At 49.7% G+C, this 18,803-nt stretch overlaps 4 protein-coding genes across 15 annotated transcripts in view; 3 read left to right on the plus strand and 1 right to left on the minus strand.

Moving 5' to 3' along the window:
- The first annotated feature begins 2,627 nt into the window (after nt 1–2,627).
- On the plus strand, nt 2,628–5,666 carry LOC120897465 (isocitrate dehydrogenase [NADP], mitochondrial-like). Its single transcript, XM_040302392.1, has 6 exons — nt 2,628–2,878; nt 3,251–3,393; nt 4,039–4,151; nt 4,255–4,838; nt 4,934–5,185; nt 5,254–5,666. Exons 2-6 carry the CDS (start codon nt 3,291–3,293, stop codon nt 5,537–5,539), a joined length of 1,338 nt encoding a protein of 445 aa, XP_040158326.1. The 5' UTR covers nt 2,628–2,878; nt 3,251–3,290; the 3' UTR covers nt 5,540–5,666.
- Nucleotides 5,636–7,474, minus strand: LOC120897454. Its single transcript, XM_040302381.1, has 4 exons — nt 7,108–7,474; nt 6,714–6,989; nt 6,347–6,637; nt 5,636–6,261 (listed from the first exon to the last, which is right to left on the minus strand). Exons 1-4 carry the CDS (start codon nt 7,346–7,348, stop codon nt 5,711–5,713), a joined length of 1,359 nt encoding a protein of 452 aa, XP_040158315.1. The 5' UTR covers nt 7,349–7,474; the 3' UTR covers nt 5,636–5,710.
- A 2,258-nt stretch (nt 7,475–9,732) lies between these two features.
- Nucleotides 9,733–11,201, plus strand: LOC120897014 (nucleolar protein 12-like). The gene is made up of 3 exons (XM_040301591.1): nt 9,733–10,145; nt 10,250–10,570; nt 10,654–11,201. Exons 1-3 carry the CDS (start codon nt 9,827–9,829, stop codon nt 11,103–11,105), a joined length of 1,092 nt encoding a protein of 363 aa, XP_040157525.1. The 5' UTR covers nt 9,733–9,826; the 3' UTR covers nt 11,106–11,201.
- Nucleotides 11,202–11,469: 268 nt separating this feature from the next.
- LOC120898864 overlaps nt 11,470–18,803 on the plus strand; it is a 36,849-nt gene continuing 29,515 nt past the window's right edge. For 3 of the 12 annotated variants that reach the window (XR_005738709.1, XM_040305289.1, XM_040305302.1), the window contains exon 1: nt 12,663–12,877. The gene's annotated coding sequence lies outside the window, so the exon portion shown is untranslated. Of the gene's footprint in view, nt 11,650–11,697; nt 11,786–12,662; nt 12,878–13,842; nt 14,389–15,016; nt 15,302–18,803 lie in introns of those variants that run through there. The other 9 variants (XM_040305301.1, XM_040305303.1, XM_040305291.1 and 6 more) reach the window with 8 other exon arrangements.

The raw sequence follows: 18,803 nt of genomic DNA on the forward strand, positions 1-18,803 counted from the left end.
TCGTTCACCACGGTCTACTGCTGTTATCTAGTGCAACAGCAACAAGTGTTTGTCGGGGAAAGAAGGCAAGACAGCTGAAATGGTGGGCGACATTTGGGTATGTCTGAAATGGATGCTGATGCTATCGCTCTAGCAATAAAGTTCATTGAACCTAAAAACAAAGATAAAAGTGCAAAATATTAATGATACTGATTTGATCGAGACCGTTTGCAATTTCTTAAACATAGAATTAAAATTCTTTTTAAAATGATTAATAACGATCTTCTCACTGTGATGCTCTATACAGGGTTTTTCCAGGAATTCTCATAGCTTCCGAGTGGGACCTTTATTGACTCTTTCCTACATAAAATGAGCTTAATGTAATGGGAATTGGACTCTAAAGCAACCTTGATGAACAATTCAAATAAGAATTGCCTAGGAGCCTGTCCAAAAAGGGTGCCATAGAGTCCAATTTCCAACATACGAAGTTTACTTCCTATAAGAAAGAGTCGAGGAAGTGTCGCACAACTATGAGAACCCCTGGAAAACCCTGTAATATTAACCGAAAACTTTCCCTTCCCTAAATTCTCATTGTCCAGCGACATACGACGATAAGAGAGGCGCTCGAAAGATGGTTCAAGCATCCACTCCCCCCGAAAAACAATCATGTTCGTTTATCACTCATTATCGTCACTTAACGTTTTCCTCCGAATGAAATTGACGGGAAGGATGGACTTACATTGACTATTATTGATTTTCTTCCCTTCCCCGTCGGGCGGGCGGTTGCTAGGCTTTCAAGTAAATAACGCACCGATTGTGAATAGCATAGCAGGCTGGTGGAAAATCCATCTCCAGAAACGCAGGGGGTCATTTCTACACACCCAGTGGGAGAAAGAGAGGGAGAGAGTGTGTGTGCGTGCAGCAAAACGCAAGTGCGGGCCTTTGATAGACGACCCTCGTCGCTTTTAAACAAATCAACCATTCGGTCACGGCCACAATCTTATCTCTCTGCTCTGTCTGTCCAACGGATGCCTGGTGGTGGATGGCATCTGCACCATATGGATGGAGACAGTGATTGCTCGCAAAGGACCACAGTTACAGCATTACTATGGATTCCATCGAAGTAAGCGTGACTTCTTCAGATTCCCTCGTAAATGCTGCCGCCTTTCTGCTATTTCCAACTCAACTCAAAAGTGATAATACCCCATAGAACGCAAAAAAGAACCCCGAAAAGGACATCCTTCCCCATACAGGCACTGACTTTTAATCCGAACTGCGTCGCAGCGCAACGCAACGAACGAAACACGCACAACTGGCCGGCCTTGAAAGCAGCCACATCCACCGATTCCAGACCGTTGAACGAACGCGCTACTCCCGCGCCGTCCCCGTGCTCCCAACCCATCCGGAACGGTCCTGTACAAAAGTCGAAAAGCAGCTCGATGACGACGACAAGCCCCCGTGCGACCAGAACCCACCCCCCGTTTTCAGCACAACACATTCCGGTCACGTTGGATGCGTTCGTTGGATTGGCAAACCCCCCTCCCCACACACGCGCGCACTAAGGTAAATGTATCACACACACACGCCAGCATACGCCGGGGTTAAAGAGAAAGCAGGAAATGTTTATAATAAAAGCGATTCTATGCGTGCGACATTTGCTAAAAATAAGCTGCAAAAGCAGTATCTTATAAACCGATTTGCGCAAGAGGGAAGCGGGTCACACAGGTCGGGTTTTTTGCTGAACGCTTGGTGAATTTCATCTACCAGGTCACAGTGCGGGACGCCACATTAACGGTCCTTGGGTGCAGCAGTGCTTCATGGTTGAACTCTTAAAAAGATTTCCCTCAAGAGAGGTGACAACGTGTACTAGAGACGTTGCGATGACAACCCTGAACAGGATCGGTGTCCAAACAGGTCCCGCGAAAGGAAAGGCGCGACTCCGGCAAACCAGTTCCAATCCTGGTTGCACATTCGCAGGGTCTGTCTGTGTGTGTCTGGATGTAACCACAATGCAATATCGCGGAACATGATCGATGCAGGAGCACACACACGAGCACACATTTTAAAATTCGCGTGTGGTGGTCGCGGGGGAATCATTCTTTGCCTTTTCTCCTGTCTGGAAATTGCAAAACCTTGGGCCCTAGCGATACGTCACGGGGCACCGTGGCTAAGGGGGTTTTGAATATACATATTTGCAAATGCGGCCATTGCCATGGTCCACAGGACGCTGCAGACGAGCTAAAAATAATAAGCAAATGCGTTTATGTCAGTGGCGCACAAGCGCGGCGCGCACGGCAGAGGATTAATTGAGATGCAGCGGGCGGACGGGAGGGCGACAATCGGGACGAGTGGGCCGGCCGGGTGCGTTCGCAGCCGCCTACGGATCGTGCGCTAAGTCTCGTATACAAAATAGAACCACACAGCTACCAACACATACTCGTACACACACACACACACACACATACGCACCGTTCTCTCGGCCAACTTGACGCACCCGTGCGCGCCTTGATCCGCTCTCGCACCGCAACGCACGCATCAGCAGCAGCGGAGTTCCTTATCACGAGCGGGTTTCTCTTCCAATTCGGGATTGCTCTCCGACTCGAGCCGGCACCGTCATCATCGGGCGGAGAGTGCCGCGCGGCCATATGGCTCTCCGTGGACCAGCGTGCCGCACTCTGTTCGTGACCAGCGTGGCAGTAGCACCGTCATCACCTTCGCGTTCGTTCACATCCCGTCCGTCCGTCCGACTGTGTGGTTCCGCGGACTGTGCCCCGTGTAGCTCTTCTCGTTTGCGAATCTTTCTTCACATCACTTGCCGGTTCCGGTTGCAAAGGAAACGTAACGAGCCAACCGATACGCACGCACCATTCCGTGTTCCGAACGTTCACCAACACTGTGTGTGAGTTAGCCTGCGGTTTGTTTACCTTTTTGTTCGGCACCTTCTGTCAAAGTTGCTTTCCCCGAGGCAGCAGGGCTTGCCGGGTTTCCCTGCAAACTGGGAAAAGCAACCACGCCACGGAACGGTGCTACTTTATTGTAGCCGCTATGTGTGTGTCTCAGTGTTGTTCACCCCCCTAAAAATACTCACCCCTTATCAGGTGGATGAACCGACGGCACTGATAATGCTTTTTGTGACGTTGGATTTTTGGTTGGGTCAAATTCCTCCGCGTAGCTTCTTTCCATTGTCAAATGATTGTTTATGTTTTCTCTCTTTCTCTCTCTCTCTCTGTATTTCTCTCCCCCACTCACTCGCTCTTTCTTTTTTTTGCAGAACATTTTAGTGCAAATCGTGTAATAAAAACCGCACCAACATGGCCCGTCTTCTCGCCCGCTTCTGCAAAACGCTTCCGGTGCAGGGTAGCTCAACTCGGACGATCCTGCCTGCCGTTACCATGGTGCCGTCGCGCGCCCGCAGTAAGTAGCTGTTTCCCGCTCACGCCAACGCACCCTTTTTAGGCACGTATCGGGTAGACCTCGTGCGCTTCTTCGCTGCGTGTATGCGCGAGCGACTATCCGCGTGGAGAAAAATGCATTCTTGCGCTGCCGTTGCAATTGCACTCCGCCATAATCGTGTCCAGCAATGGAAGGCGCGCACGACCCTGACCCATTTTTGTTTGCCACTGACGTTCGCTCTGTCTGGAGTTCGGGGTTTTGCCACGTGCCCACAGTTTCTTACAAGAAAATGCTTTAAATGTGCACTCTTTCGTAATGGCGGATGTTACGCCATGATTACTTTCCCCCGACACCGGCATTGGGGCTCACAAGCCCCACTTATTTGACTAGCGGACTGGCAGCTAAAATCAAAACAGTTTCAAAGGTCGTTCGTGGCTGCACAATCACGATTTGATAATCTGATATTTTTGCAGCGCCGGCTCGAATTGCATTGCGGTGCATCCTTCTCGTGATGTGTGTGTGTGCGTGTGTGTTGCTTTGCCTCCAAGTGATAAGGCATTACACACTGCCCCAAATGGGTGGCCTTGAAACTATTTCCCATTGCCGGATGAGGGATGCATTGGTGTATTATTGGTACTGATTTTACTATTTTCTTCCTTTTTTTAGGCTCCGACACCCGTATTCAGGCCGTAAAGCCTATAGTGGAGATGGACGGCGATGAGATGACCCGCATCATCTGGCAGTTCATCAAGGACAAGCTGATCTTTCCTTATGTTAAGGTTTGTACGATCATCACGCTCAAAAACGAGTGAAAGCAAATAATAATATCTTCTACTTTTTGGATCATGGCTATCTCAACAAACCCCCCCATCCCCCGGACAGGTCGAAGCACTTTACTACGATCTCGGACTTCCCTATCGCGACCAAACGAACGATCAGGTCACGATCGATGCCGCCCACGCCATGCTGAAGCACAACGTCGGCATCAAGTGTGCGACGATCACGCCGGACGAGCAGCGCGTCGAGGAGTTCAAGCTGAAGAAGATGTGGCTGAGCCCGAACGGTACGATCCGCAACATACTCGGCGGCACGGTGTTCCGCGAGCCGATCATCTGCAACAACATTCCCCGCATCGTGCCCGGCTGGACGAAGCCGATCGTGATCGGGCGTCACGCGCACGGCGACCAGTACAAGGCGCAGGACTACGTGGTGCGCAAGCCCGGCACGGTCAAGATGGTGTACACCGGCGAGGACGGCACGGTGGAGGAGATCCAGCTGTACAAGTACACCTCGCCCGGTGTGGCGCTGGCCATGTACAACACGGACGAGTCGATCAGCGCGTTCGCGCACTCGTCGTTCCAGGTGGCGCTGGGCAAGCGGTGGCCACTGTACCTGTCCACCAAGAACACGATCCTGAAGCGCTACGACGGTCGGTTCAAGGACATTTTCCAGGAGATTTATGAGAAGTATGCAATTTATGAGAACCAGCTGCTGTTGAGTTGTTGCTTTACTAATGAAGTTCTCTTTTTCCCATTGCTTGGCTTCGCGGTTGACCGTGCAGAGACTACAAGAAGCAGTTCGAGGAGGCCAAGATCTGGTACGAGCACCGGCTGATCGATGATATGGTCGCGCAAGCGCTGAAATCGTCCGGCGAGTTCGTGTGGGCCTGCAAGAACTACGACGGCGACGTGCAGTCGGACATCGTCGCCCAGGGTTACGGTTCGCTCGGTCTCATGACGTCCGTGCTGGTGTGCCCGGACGGCAAAACGGTCGAATCGGAAGCCGCACACGGAACGGTCACCCGCCACTACCGGTAAGCCGTTGGCAGCTTCCGCACCATAGCCATAGCAGTCGCTGTATAACGTCCTTTCTTCTCTCCAGCGAGCATCAAAAGGGACGCCCCACTTCCACCAATCCGATCGCTTCGATCTTTGCGTGGACGCGCGGCTTGGAGCACCGTGCGAAGCTGGACAACACGCCCGAACTGGCCCGCTTCTCGAAGGCGCTCGAGAAGGCCTGCGTCGACACGGTGGAGTCGGGCAAGATGACCAAGGATCTGGCCCTGTGCATTCACGGCTCGCGCAACCTCAAGGACAGCATGTACCTGAACACGCAGGACTTCCTGGAAGCCATCTCCGAGCAGCTGGAGCGCACGTGGAAGAAGTAGAGAGTGGCCACACTCGCCCCTCACATCCCTCCCTGCCTTTCTATTTTGTATCATATATGCAGTAATCTTTTTCCACCCCAATCAAAAGTGTGTATGTGAATTAAAATAAAAACTTTTTATTACACTATTCGAGGCGGATCAACTTCCAGGTGGGGGGTACGCATTCGCGGCCTACGATGTGGCCCGGTTTTCCTTCGCATTCTCGGCGTTCGCTGCCGTTTTGCTGCCCGGCTTGCCGCCGCCGGGTTCCGCTTTGGCCAGATCGCCGCTTACCCGTTTGGCCAGCGGTTTGCGGCCCGCCGGAGGGAGCGCTTTGCGTGCGATCTTGCGACCGAGCTTGATCTGAATGGCGTGGTTGGTGGGAGCACCCTTGCTGGAAGCACCTGTGGTGGTGGTCGCTGACCCTCCCCGGTTGCTGTTGTTCGTGTTGCTGCTGCCGCTGCTACCGTTGCCCGGGGGGTTCGTTCCTTCGCGCCCATTCTTCCCATTGCCCAGCGCCGCCTTGGCCACCGATTTGCCCTCCTTCGGTATGCCCGGCAGCTCCAGCTTCTCGATCGTTATGCGCCGCCGGCGGAACGTTTGCTGGTTGGCCCGCTTGAGCAGGTCGGCTGGGATCGGCAGCTTGAAGCAGACGTACCCCGCCCGTTGATGGGGAATTTGATCGAGGGCAACCACGTCGCCGAACGGTTGAAAGAAGATTCGCAGCGCATTGTTCGACAGCTCTGCGTGGGGTAGGAAGGTGAAAGAAAAAACCCGAACGTTACCGAACGTGTTCCTGCGGCCTCCCGTCTCTTCTTCTGCACTCACCATCCGGATTACAGTACTTTTGATATGCCATCTGTACGGAGATTTGACGCTCCTTGAAGGTGCTACGGTTTAGGCCCTTCGCTGCAGCCCGTGCCTCCGCTCTTCGCCGGAACCGAATGTGACAGTTGACTGAGCGCAGCTGTGCGTACTCGGCATCCGTCAGTACCAGCGTGCCGTCGGGAAACTCCATCCGTATCGAACGGATCGGGCCAAACATCTTGAAGTGCTGCCACAGCTCCTGGCGCGTCGTTGCTGCCGGTACGTTCTCAACATACACACAGTTTTCCGTCCCTATGTTGGGAAGAGACAGAGCCAAAAAGGTTCTTAGCACAGTCAACCCCAATCGCGGTGGCCACTAAAAACTTACCCAACAGGGACGGGTTCATAATCGGTTTGGCGCTGTAGGTGCTTTCGGTCTTCACCTCGCACGCATTCTTGGCACTTTCCGGTGAGTCAAACTCGATCGTACTGCACAGGTACGGGCCCGTCTCGAACGGATACTGTGGCTGGCGGCCCACTATGTTCCGACCGCCGCGGGTTCGCAGCTCAATCGACAGCACCATCCCGTAGCGCTGGAACAGCTGGTACAGCTCGGACTTTTTCGTACCGCCCGGAATGTTGCTCACAAACACGCTCTTTTTCACTACAAACCAAGCAGGCCAGACAGGGAATGACGATTAGCTGAGTGTGCGCCCGTGTGTGTGTGTGTGTGTGTGTGTGTGTGTTTGCGCGTGAGTGTTTAGGCGTGTGCCAATACTTACTGTGCTGGAGAAAGTATTCATCTCCCTCGCAGATTTCGCCATTGCTGAAGTAGAGCTTTTTCACCTGCTCCTGCTTGGCGGCCGATGGGTCTGCCTCGTACGTGAAGTAGAAGAATCGTTTCAAGCCCTTGTTTTTGATGTCCACCTTTTTCAGCATTCCCAGCACGGCTTGCCGATTCTGGCGCTTTCTGGCCGGCACGTTGTCCGGCTTTTCTCCGCCGGAGGATGTGGAGGAGTTCATTGTTCGCTTCTTCCCGCACACTGTTTGCCAAGGGGACTCTGGGGACTTGCTACATACGCGAACAATTGTTCACAAAAACTTCGCACCTCGATTACGCCTGCCAAGGTAGGTGGAATTTGTTTATGTCGCGGCATCCTCTGGCACAAGGTGTGTATAGCAAAAGTGGCCCAAGAAACAAAATCTGCCTATATGACGTTTGTTTGGACGTCGGTTTCCAGCTACACTGTTGATTCGGGCGAGGTCGTACGATTTTCTAATAAGTTCGGTTTTATTCTTTCGAATGTGAGGGTAAATAATGATGAAACACAAACAATCAATTGGTTCTTGTGTTGAAAAGGAACGGAATGTTTTGATTGTTTGTTTCTTGAGCATTTTAAAATTTAATTAAAAAAATCCACATTCCAAGAGATCCAGCAAATTAGTGAGGCCCGTGTCTGTGCTCCATCGCATGCGATTTTATCGCACGTGCTGTCAAACGCTTTTTCGTATAATATTGCGATTATTTGGATGATTTTAATAATATAACGATTATGAAAAATAAAGTTGAGATTGTTCCTACAAAACACCACACATTTAGTTTGACAGATAAAATCGGATGCGGCGTCCGACGAAATCAAAATTTTTTGATTCTGTCGTACGACGAAATCGCACGTCCGACGTTATCTGTCAAATCCCATATAAAATTTTGACAGGCCTTCCGATAAAATCGCATCCGATGGAGCACAGACACGGGCCTGATGGGCAAGGTAATGGTCAGAACCTCGCCGCATGCGATTTTGCCGCATGCGGCAAGAAAAGAGTTTTCTCAATTTTCTAGCTTTTCAAGGTATTATAATGATATTTTGTTGTTCCTTTTTAAAGATAATCATTAATTGATATGATTTTAGACATTTGACATCTGAAATAAAATCGCATGCGGAGATGCAACAAAATCAAAAGATTTTGATTTTGCCGCATCGCCGCATGCGGCAGATTCGCAAGTGCTGTCATTAACGTCAAATCCCATTCAAAAGCTTGCTGCAAAATCGCATGCAGCGAGGTTCTGACCGCTGCTTAAGGTAGTGGTCTAATGTTGTTGCGCTCAACATTGTTGCTCGGAAACGTATCGCTGAGGTGGTCTACCCCCTGTTTACACATGCCAATCGCCAGTAGCGAACCCATCGAACTCCTGTCAAAATTATATGGAGATGAGGGTACGATGGGTTTTCCATCACTTGCGGGTATCCATTAGCTCTGTGTCGAAAGGTTCGAGAGGGCTAATGTAAACACACGGTATGAATGCTGGCAACATTTCACTTTGAAATTGTTTAGCGTCGAAAATTAACCAATTAACAGCTTAGAGTTTATGTTTTATCGTTCACTTGTTGAATAAAGTGTTGAAAAAATAAAATATACACCAAAAAATGTATTATAAATGCAAAAATTCCAAACTTAGCGGATGTCAACAAAACACACACTGCTGTTGTGTCATTTCATACACCCGATTACAATGCTAACTGTCAAAATCCATACATTTTGCCAGCAACTATATTGCGCGCAACAAGATTAGACCGCTGCCTAAAGTTGGTATAAATCTGGAATCGACTCCGATCCAACTCCGATAATTTCGGAATCGACTCTATATTTTTACCAACTTTCTGGAGTTTCTTTTTCTTTTTGCCAGAGTAATTTGGAATAGTCCCGAATTGCCGAAGTCGACCGGAGTCTTTCGGAGTCGGTGTCATCGAGAGCCGTCCGGAGTCATTCAGAGTTGGCTGGAGTCGTTAGGAGTCGGAGTCATGCGGAGTCGTTCGGAGTCGTTCGGAGTCTTTCGAAATCATCCAGAGTCGTTCGGAGTCGTTCGGAGTCGTTGGAGTCGTCAGGAAGTCTCACTCCGAATGACTCCGGACGACTCCGACTCCGGAGGGAACTAGTGGTTCGGATTTTTCCGGAGTTGGAATCCGACTAATAATAGTCGGAGTCGGAACGGAGTCGTGAGTGCTCTCCAAAGAGTACATCACTGTAGCAAATTTCAAAGCAGCCCTGAAAACCCGTACATGTCAGGCAAAAACTGTGGGGCGAAAACGAGCTGTCAACGGATCAAACCGCGTGGGTTTACAGGGTTTACCAAATAATTTTGCGATTTGTACTGTGCGCACGAAATTTATTGTGATAATTGCGAAGAATTTTCACTGGCCCTAAATTAATTTACTGGCCCTAAATACATCCATTTTTGTGTAAAAATCTGTTAAGTTATATCGAATTTATAGACCATCCAACTCAAATAATAGGGGTCAAATAGGGTCAAAATGGTCTAATTGGACGAGGATTTTTTATTTCGCCAATACGTAGCGGTCAAAATATGCAGCACACCTCGCAAAATGAGTTGGCAACCCTGCATTTGTTCGGTGTACTGTGGTGACAGCCGGTTAACAACATGCGGTTCAGTTGGTTCTGTTTTGGTAGCATCTTGGTGAAATAAATTTAAAAAATCTAATAATGAAACTTACAGCAGAGAAAAAGCCCCTCAAGGCAAAGAAAGTCGCAAAGTTAAACAAAAATACAATCGAGGAACAGACGCACGAAAAGCGGAAACTAAAGAAGGAAAAGAAGGCCAAGCTGGAAACAGAATCGAAGGAAGAGGAACTAGCCCCAGAGCAAGAGATGGACGCTGCTATGGAGAACGAGGCAAATGAGGAAGAGGAGGACGTTGAGAACGTCGATGCCGGTGTTGCCAATGGCGAGGGAAAAGCAAAATCAAAAGCTAAGACCTCGAAGGTAAAGGAGGATAAACAGGAAGCAAAACAAAAGCCAAGAGGTATGTCCAAGCGAGCATGATAATCATTCCGAACCTAACGCTTTCATTTCGTTTCGTTATTTTAAACCGATATTATCTTCTTTTATGCACCACGCATTCGGCAGGAAAGGAATACACCATCTTTGTTGGCAACCTTCCCAAAACGATCAAGCAGAAGGATCTGCGAGTCATGTTCAGCAAGTACGGCACCATACAGACGATTCGTCTTCGGACGAATACGGGTTTGAAATTGTTCAACAAGAAAGCGCTGTCAAAAGTGCCTTCCCTGAACGCGTACGTAGTTTACAACTCCAAGGAGGAAATGGAACAGGCCTGTCAGCTGGACGGGGAAATGGTGAGCAACAATCGCATCCGCGTGTGTCCGGCTGACAAGAAGCAGATTGGCGACGCGAAAGCGACCGTCTTCGTGGGAAATATAGCGAGAGGTAATGTGGCGTTCCGATGGAAAGGAAAAGAGGTAACAGCACACACGAAACCTAACCCAAAATATTCTCCCATTCCCACGCAGGCACAACCGATAACGATCTGTACGAATTCTTTAGTCGCGTCGGGCCGATCGAATACGTCCGGCAGATCGGGGACAAGTACGTGGCGTACGTGTGCTTCAAGAAGGGCGTCTCCATCATGAAAGCCCTCAAGCTGAACCAGGAATCGCTGAACGGTCGGCTGATTCGGGTGGAAAAGGTGGACACGACGCGCACCAACGTGAAGGTCAACAAGAAGGGACACGTGGTGCCGCGAAACCGGCTGCCCGCCAGCCCGGGCGCGAACACGGCCGCTGCACCAGCGGGGGAAGGCAAAGCGAACAGCACTGGTGGCGGTGCGGGAGCCAAATTCCACGGTAAGGTGGCGCACGCGAAGGGCAAGAAGAGCAATGTTAGTCTGAAGAAGGGCAAGGGCTCGGTAGCGCAGAAGAAAATGCTCGCCAGCAAACTGAAGGCAGCGATGAAGCAGAAGTAGACGCAGTAAGGGAAAACGGGAAGTAATAAGCAGAATGTATTGTTTAGATGTTTCTCTTTTTCTAAAATATATTGTAATTTGCCTGTCGATCGTAAATATCATTCAAATCGCTGGAAAAGGATGTTAGAAAATGGAGAAAACCCTTCTTTTATGTTGCGAAGTAATTTGAATATTTTGTTGTTGTGCGTTATAGCACCAACACACACGCGAAGCGCGCACAGCACAAACATCAAAACGCCGGCGCACTGTATTGACAGTTGCGACTGGTGCACCGCCCAGTGGGTAAGGTGGTTTCTGAGGGGGGTAGAGCGTGCATTTCTTTTGTTTACATTTTCGCTACTCCCTGTCCGGCCACAGCGTGTATGAGTGTGTGCGTGTGTGTGCGCCTGCAGAGCGGGAAGCACCAGGGCCGCGTACGAACGAGACAGCAGTCGTACCGAGGACAGCGAAAGTGAAGCCAGAGTACGAAGCCAGGGTCCGCCAGCAGCGGTTACAGCGCCACGAACGGAAGGTCTGGACCCGGTACCGGACCGGTTGATGGGTGGTGAGTAGATGGTGCTACTACATCTGTGACGTTGTGCGTTCTTTAAGCCATCTGGGCCATGGTAAAGCTTGAACACTTGGACCCCAAAACAACACCTACAAATGGGCAAAAGTTCTGTCCGTCTATTTGGGAAGGGGTGAGTAAGTCATCCACCCCCACTTTCCGGGCCAGGATTGCGCCGTGCGGAGGCGTTTCCCGACCCATGAGTGTGACTGAAATGCAACGTCGGTGTGCATGTGTTTGTGTGTGTGTGTGTGTGTGCTGGTAGTGTGTGTCACCCGTCGCCCGGTTGTTACCTTCGCAACCGAGTCCACCGCCAACGCGCGTCATCGTGCGCCGTCTGTATACGCCTTCTGCCCACTCACCGCGCGGTCATTTCAACCCCCTCCCCCCGTTCTTTTGTATGGATGACTGTGCATGCAGGAAGCTTGAGTGAGAGGGGGACGGGGTGGGGGGGTGTTTTGAGCGCCGTGCACACATGTGTTTCCGCTTGCTACCCTTCTGTACCTAGCGTTTGAAAAGGGAACGTCGCTCTCTCTTTCTCTCTCTGCCGCTGTTTTTCTTACAACTGTGGTCTCTCTCGCCCGTTCATTCGCTCGTTTCGGCTCTCTTTTGCAATATCCAACAGCACACTGGGATGCTGCAATACACAAGGGCCACTGTTTTACAAGCCATTTCTCTTCCAAAACATTACAACCACCCCAATCGATTCGTTTAGGAGCTCTCTGGCAACATCGCTTAATATTTTCTTCTCAAATGCGCATTTTAAACTCGTGATTGCACCCTCCCGGCCCCACAATTATGACCACACACACCGACACCGCCCCATTGTGCACTCGCTCGCGCTCTTTCGCTCTCTTTGTTTTTGGTTAGACGCTCTCTCCGCGGTTCACGGTGCGCTGGCTGTGTGCATGCATCATCCCGTCCGTCATCGGGGTGGTGAGATCATCAGCTCACCCCCGCGCGCGCACACCACAGTAACAGGCGCTAGGGAGGGGAGAGGGTGGGGTGCCAGGAGGACGATTCTCGCCTTGCTCCGGTGCTTTGCTACGATTTGGGAGTTTTCAGTCCACTTCACACATCCATCGGAAAAGGGGCCCTTGTGCGTGCGTGTACACACGTGCGTCCGTGCGTGCGTGAGTGTTCCCATCGCGTTGCTTGCTTCCGTTTGGCTCTGCTCGGCTTCAGTTGCATACCTCTGCATACGGTAGAAAAAAAGCAAAACAAAGTAAGCGTATACACCTTCCCCCCCTGCCCTCTCTCCCAGAAGGCAACGCGGGCGGAGTTGATCAATTGGTGCGCCCTCTCCCCTCCCTGAGATAGTGTTCGGAGGATGGCGACGGACGATTTTAGGGGTAAAAGGGTAGTTTTTTGTTGAACAGTTATGGTGCTGGAGCACTTTTGATGGATTTACCAAACCGTGGTCGTGCGGTGTGTGGTTCCTGCGCTTCGCTTTATTGGTGTGTTGTGAGTGCGTGCGGGTTTTTATTTTTATTTCGTCGCGGTTCATTAGCGACAGTGTTCGTGCGTGTATGTTTGCTGTAGTGTTTCCATATGAAGGCAAGAAAAATACAGAGGGAAAGAGAGAGAGAGAGAGAGAGAGAGAGAGAGAGAGAGTGAAAGAGAGAGAAAGAGAGAGAAAGAGAGAGAAAGAGAGAGAGAGAATAGAGCCGTCGTAAGGCAAATGAAGGAAATCGACTAGGAAATCTTCCTTCTAACCAATCGTTTTCTCAATGAATGAGAAATGCACATCCCTAATGGTACGATCTTCACACACACACAGATGTGTGGCTGAGTGTGAGCCTCGCTAACCTCACCCTCATCGATGTGTGGTATTTCTATCGTCGATAATGTGACGATCGAGACTGTTACGGGGGGGGGTCTGACTTCCCCCTTCAATGCCGTGGCGCGCACGAAGACGATGGCTGCGGTGCGGTGACAGCAATCACGATCGCGACGTGCTGCTGGCCGGAGACAGAGAGCGAGCGGAGCCGGAACCGGACGGCCGTGGTGTGTGCGCGAAGAAGCAGTTGCTCGTGCTAAAAATACATGCCTACGCATAGATACGTATGTGCGTGTTCGTGCGTTTCGGTACGGCTGTTGGCTCCCCCTGTCCTGCACCGGAGTACGGTGAACACCCCACCAACACGATCTGTGTCCGCCCACGGGCCCAGTGGAAGTTCCCCGTTTTTTGATCTGCTGCTCTGTTCTCTTCCTTCGAAACGCCCTCCTCGACACACACACTGGGTTGGGAAAGGGAGGAAGGGGGTTTGTCATACATAAAAGAAGAAGACCGAAACGGATACTTTATACAGCCGTCCATATTTTGAAGGGAAAGTGCAACTGTGTTACAAAACGGTGTCTTCTCCCGTCAACGGACCATTTACCTTTAAAAAAAGAACATTTTACGCTGAAAAATGATAAGAAATAATGTAAGCGCGCTTGTGCCAAACGGTGATAAAGGTCCACTTGCCCCGTGTTGGTGTGCAAACCGTGCTTATGAGTGTGCGTGTGTGTGCACCGGGGCAACCGAAAATGGCGAAACAGTGCGTCCGATCCGATCGTCGTAGCAGGCGGCCGGTGGTGGCAGTGCAATTCGTGGCCCCCGGGGTGAGCAGAGCTGTGAGCAGCAGCCCAAAACCAGACAGTTCCGCGAGAGCGAAGCTGTGCGAGATGCTGACGAAAAAGCGTGAAAAAGTGAATTTCCCAATTGGAATTTGTGAGAAAACTGTTCAATCGGTAGCGTTGTAATCGGCAAAAAGTAAAAAGTGAATTTCCCAATTAGAATTTGTGCGAAAACTGTCAAATCGGTACAAAACTGATAGGAGTGTTTGAATTTCGTTTCCCTTCGAACAAACGTAATGGAGTCGCCTTGTCCGTATGGGGCGTGCGGCTCGTATAAATAAAAAAAAGCATCACGACACACATACGCACACATACACAGCTGGCACAACAGGCAATACGATCATACATGCATACACGCACACGGTAGAAGTGGAAGAAAATGCAACATAATTAACTGCAAACTGCATGGAGCGCGGCCGTGTTGCGTGTTTAGGGTGAAAAGTGCATCTTACTCCACCTCTTGGGCCCAAGCAATGTGACGGATGAGGGACAGGGCCGTTTTTTTTTGGTGGTAGTTTCCGTCGACCATCTCCCTCCTCTCCAGCCTTTCGGAATGTGTGTGTGTGTATGGATCGTGTGCCGAAATGTGTTGCTGTGAGCCAAAACTCGAAATCTCTCCCTTTTTCGGTTGTGAAGCGCAACCGATCTCACCGAGGCAAGAGTGAGAAAGAGGAACATCCGTCGGGTCTGTGTGTGTGTGTGTATTTTCCGTGAGCAAAACTGGGGTGGGTTGAGAGCAAAACGCATCTCTCGCGCCGCTGCTGCCACCGCCACCGCCGCTGCTTGTTGAAGCACACACACACACACAGGAACATTTTCAGGAAATCGAGGAAAACCCAAACCGTTTCTCGGCGTTTATTTTTGGAAATGTGTTTTCTCGGCACGCTCTGCTCGCACGCCCCGACAGTGTGCAGTGCCTGGCCGATAGACAGACAGAGCAGCAGCAGCAGCAGCCGTAGCAGCGACAGTTCACGCCAGGTTTGTCGGCGATCGGCCGTTCGTTCGAGGGTTCGTGGCGTGTCACTGTGTAGGAAATTGTCACGCCAGGTCGTAGGGACCAACATCCGACCGGGTGGTGGTGGTGGTGGTGCTGGTGGATGTAGCTCGGAGTGTTCGGTTCTGTATTAGGGCTGTGCTGTGTTGTATTATGCGTGTGTGTCAGAATAAGAAAACAGAAATCAACCCGAAGAACAGGGGAGCAATAAAAAGGCCGGGAAAAAGCGCACCAAATACCGATACAGTAGGCTGTGTACGTGCGTTCGTTCGTTCCATCCGTCCACGCGCGTGTGTGTGTGTGTGTGTGTTTGAATAGTGATGGAAAATCGTCTTCTGGTGTGAAGGATCGGAAAAAAGGGCCGGGCCCTTCCAAATGAAAGGAAGTGTCTACCCATAACGTGTGTGTGTATGTCTCTGTGTATGTATGTGAGTAAGTGGAACACAGTCATTCCTTTGTAAACGGAAAAGCCAGGAAATGGGGGGTGGAGGCAACCGGTTTGAGACGAATCCTTCCTCACCGTAGTGAGCAAAAAAACAGGAAAATCTTCCGCCACCGCACGGAAGAGTCGGTGTTGCTGTTGGTGCTCGAGTGAAGTGGAAAATCGGTGAAAATGAGAAAAGCGTACCACCAGATCCCAGCCCACTTGGAAACCGCAGCACGCGACAATTTGCGCGAACGGCGGGTGGTGGGGCTGTGAACAACTCCTCCCGTGCCGTGGGGAGGCAATGTACGGTGGTAAGAAAAATGGAGAGAAAAGAAAAAAGAGAAAACACACAGCCGTCTAGTAGGCACGGAGAAAAAAACACACGTACGTATATTATGCACTTCATCAACCATCTTGGATGGAGGTTGAAATAGGAAGGCAAAAGCTTTGTTGTTGTTGTTGGGGGCCTTCTTTCAAGGGTGGAAAACTGTGCTGCAGCAAGCATGAAAATGGGGGACGAAAAAAAAAAAAAAGATCACACACAAAATATGATGGAAAAGGTTCCCATTTCTTTCTTTTTTCGGAAAAATCTTTGCATCTTTTGTTGGAGTTTTTTTCACCATTAGGAGCTTGACGTGCAAGGGTTGAGGACACTTTTGCAAGTTTTCCACTTTGATTTGGCTCTGCTTCGGAACGATCGCTCCCTGGTGCAAAAGTTCCGGTTTTCGTTGGAACTGTGTTTGTGTGTGTGCGTGCCTGTTTTTGTGCCATGGATGGGTGTGGGTGCCCGATAGTCGTGTGTTTGTGACGGAAGGCTCCGATAAACCGCTCGTAAAGCGGATAAATAATGAGCCCGTTTTTGGTCGGTGGGATGGTGTGGTGTGCGAGCGAGCAGGATACGCTAAGAAAGTTTTTCACTTCGGAACGAGAAGTGGCCGGGAGCAAGATGATAACCGTCACCGGGGTGGCGTGTAAAGTGTGAGTGCGTAATCAAACAATTAATTAGCATTATCGAACGTGGGATGGTGAGCCGCACCGACAGTGACATATATTTTGGGTGGAAGAAGGGGTTTTGCCCCCCTTCTGCTAGCTTCACACCCTTTTTATATCTACTGCTTCGGACCGTCGGCGTTGATCGATGACGCCGCTTTTGGGTGGCGCTTTTTCGTAGATAAAGACGAGCAGCAGGAACGTTTGTTGCTTTTTCTGTCGGATTTTTGTTTATCCGGCGCTGTATTGTCCAAAGCTGTACACTTTTGGGTGGCTTCGGCAGTCCAATACTCGATGCCCCACACAGCCTTTTCGGTTGTGAATAGTTTTGTCCTTTTAGATGTTTCCTAGGTCACCGTATGTCCTTCCAAAAACCGTATGCAGTGACAAAACTTAAAAGGCACATAGGTTAAATAACAACGAATGTGTATGCAATCGTGCTAAAAAATGACAAAATGCGAGCGAGATGATAATATACGCCTAAAGTTATGCAATTGTAGACCAATTTTGGCTTTTATTGGTGTACTGGACAGTTTCAAATCCATTCCAACAGTGGACATTCCAATTATTTACAAATCATTTCTTCTTCTTCTTCTTTGGCTCAACAACCGATGTCGGTCAAGGCCTGCCTGTACCCACTTGTGGGTTTGGCTTTCAGTGACTAATTGATTCCCCCCATAGCAGGATAGTCAGTCCTACGTATGGCGGCACAGTCTATTTGGGGATTGAACCCATGACGGGCATGTTGTTAAGTCGTACGATTTGACGACTGTACTACGAGACCGGCCAAATCATTTCATATATTCCAATTTGAAAACTGAAAGAATCCTTAATTTATGACCTAAAACTTACTTGAAATGTGTCATTTGTGGCTTTGTTATCATATTTCGTTCATAAACGTGTTATACTCGTCACCGGGACGATGCTTGGACGGGAAAATGGGATGAACGAGGATGGTCAAATATCGATTTCGTGCAACCCTGACCACATTCCGAAGGATGTCGCCAGACGAAACCTCCACCTTCTTGTATGTGTACATATTGCTGAATATGTATGTATGTGTGTGTGTGTGTGTCTGTGTGTATGGTCCATGGTCTCGATCCAATTTCCAAACGGAAGCACCTTTGGGCGATGGGCCGTCGTCCATAAACAAACTCATAATTGAGTCCGGGCCCGTCCTTCAGGCGAGACACACTGTCCACTGGAGGAGCCAGCTAAAGTGTTCGCTCGATTCGATCGTAAACTTTGCTCCATCTCCGAAGCGTGGCCGGAGTGTGAGCGCATTTTTAAGAGAAATTCAAAATTACCATTTTCACCGGGGACCGACGGGGGAAGGGAGATACGGGGCTGCTTTTCGATGGAGTCAAACAGCAACAACAATAAGAATAAGAGATGGTTATGGCAAGGCAAAGAGCCTGACATCCCTCGTGGAGGAGGAGTGTGATTTAAATAATTTGTCCTTCGTGTAGTGCATTTTATAAATGAATTTCCACCAAGTCAGGGGGTGGGGGGGTGGAGTTGCATTCCAACGAACGATAGAATCTAATTAAATAAAAACTTTCTCTCGGCACAATCCAACCCGGGGGCTGTCTTTTCGGGGTAAAGATCGGAGCCACGGAAGTCATTCGGCAGTATAAAGTAAAATAGTTTCCGGGCACTAAGGATGCACAAGTTGTAGGAACTTTTCCGCCTGGGGGGTTTGGGGTGAGCAGAGCGAGTCTGTTAGATTACCATTTATTTCCTTCGCTTTCTATCTCAAACGCAAGTCACTAATGCGATTACCTTTGGGTGCGAGAAGTCTAAAGCACGTGCAACGAGAGATGGCCAATCAAATCGGACCGACGGCTATGTATTCCGATGGGATTCTTCGGGCACAAGTGAAGTATTGTGAGCTGTTTGACAAGTTGTGGGATATATTTTTTTCAAATAAAGTCCGCCTCTCGAAGGCATGTTCAACGATGATTGTGACATCAGTTGATTGTATTTCGGTATCTGATGAACAAAAGACTAAAAGCTCATAAAGACATAAAGCTCGTGCTTGTAGAATTTACTATCCTGGTGTTTGGGAAAATAAGCCCTAAAATATGACTTAAATAAGTCGCAATACATGATTGGTAC

This window comes from Anopheles arabiensis, chromosome 2 (assembly GCF_016920715.1).
Source record: "Anopheles arabiensis isolate DONGOLA chromosome 2, AaraD3, whole genome shotgun sequence".
NCBI classification, from domain to species: Eukaryota; Metazoa; Arthropoda; class Insecta; order Diptera; family Culicidae; genus Anopheles; species Anopheles arabiensis.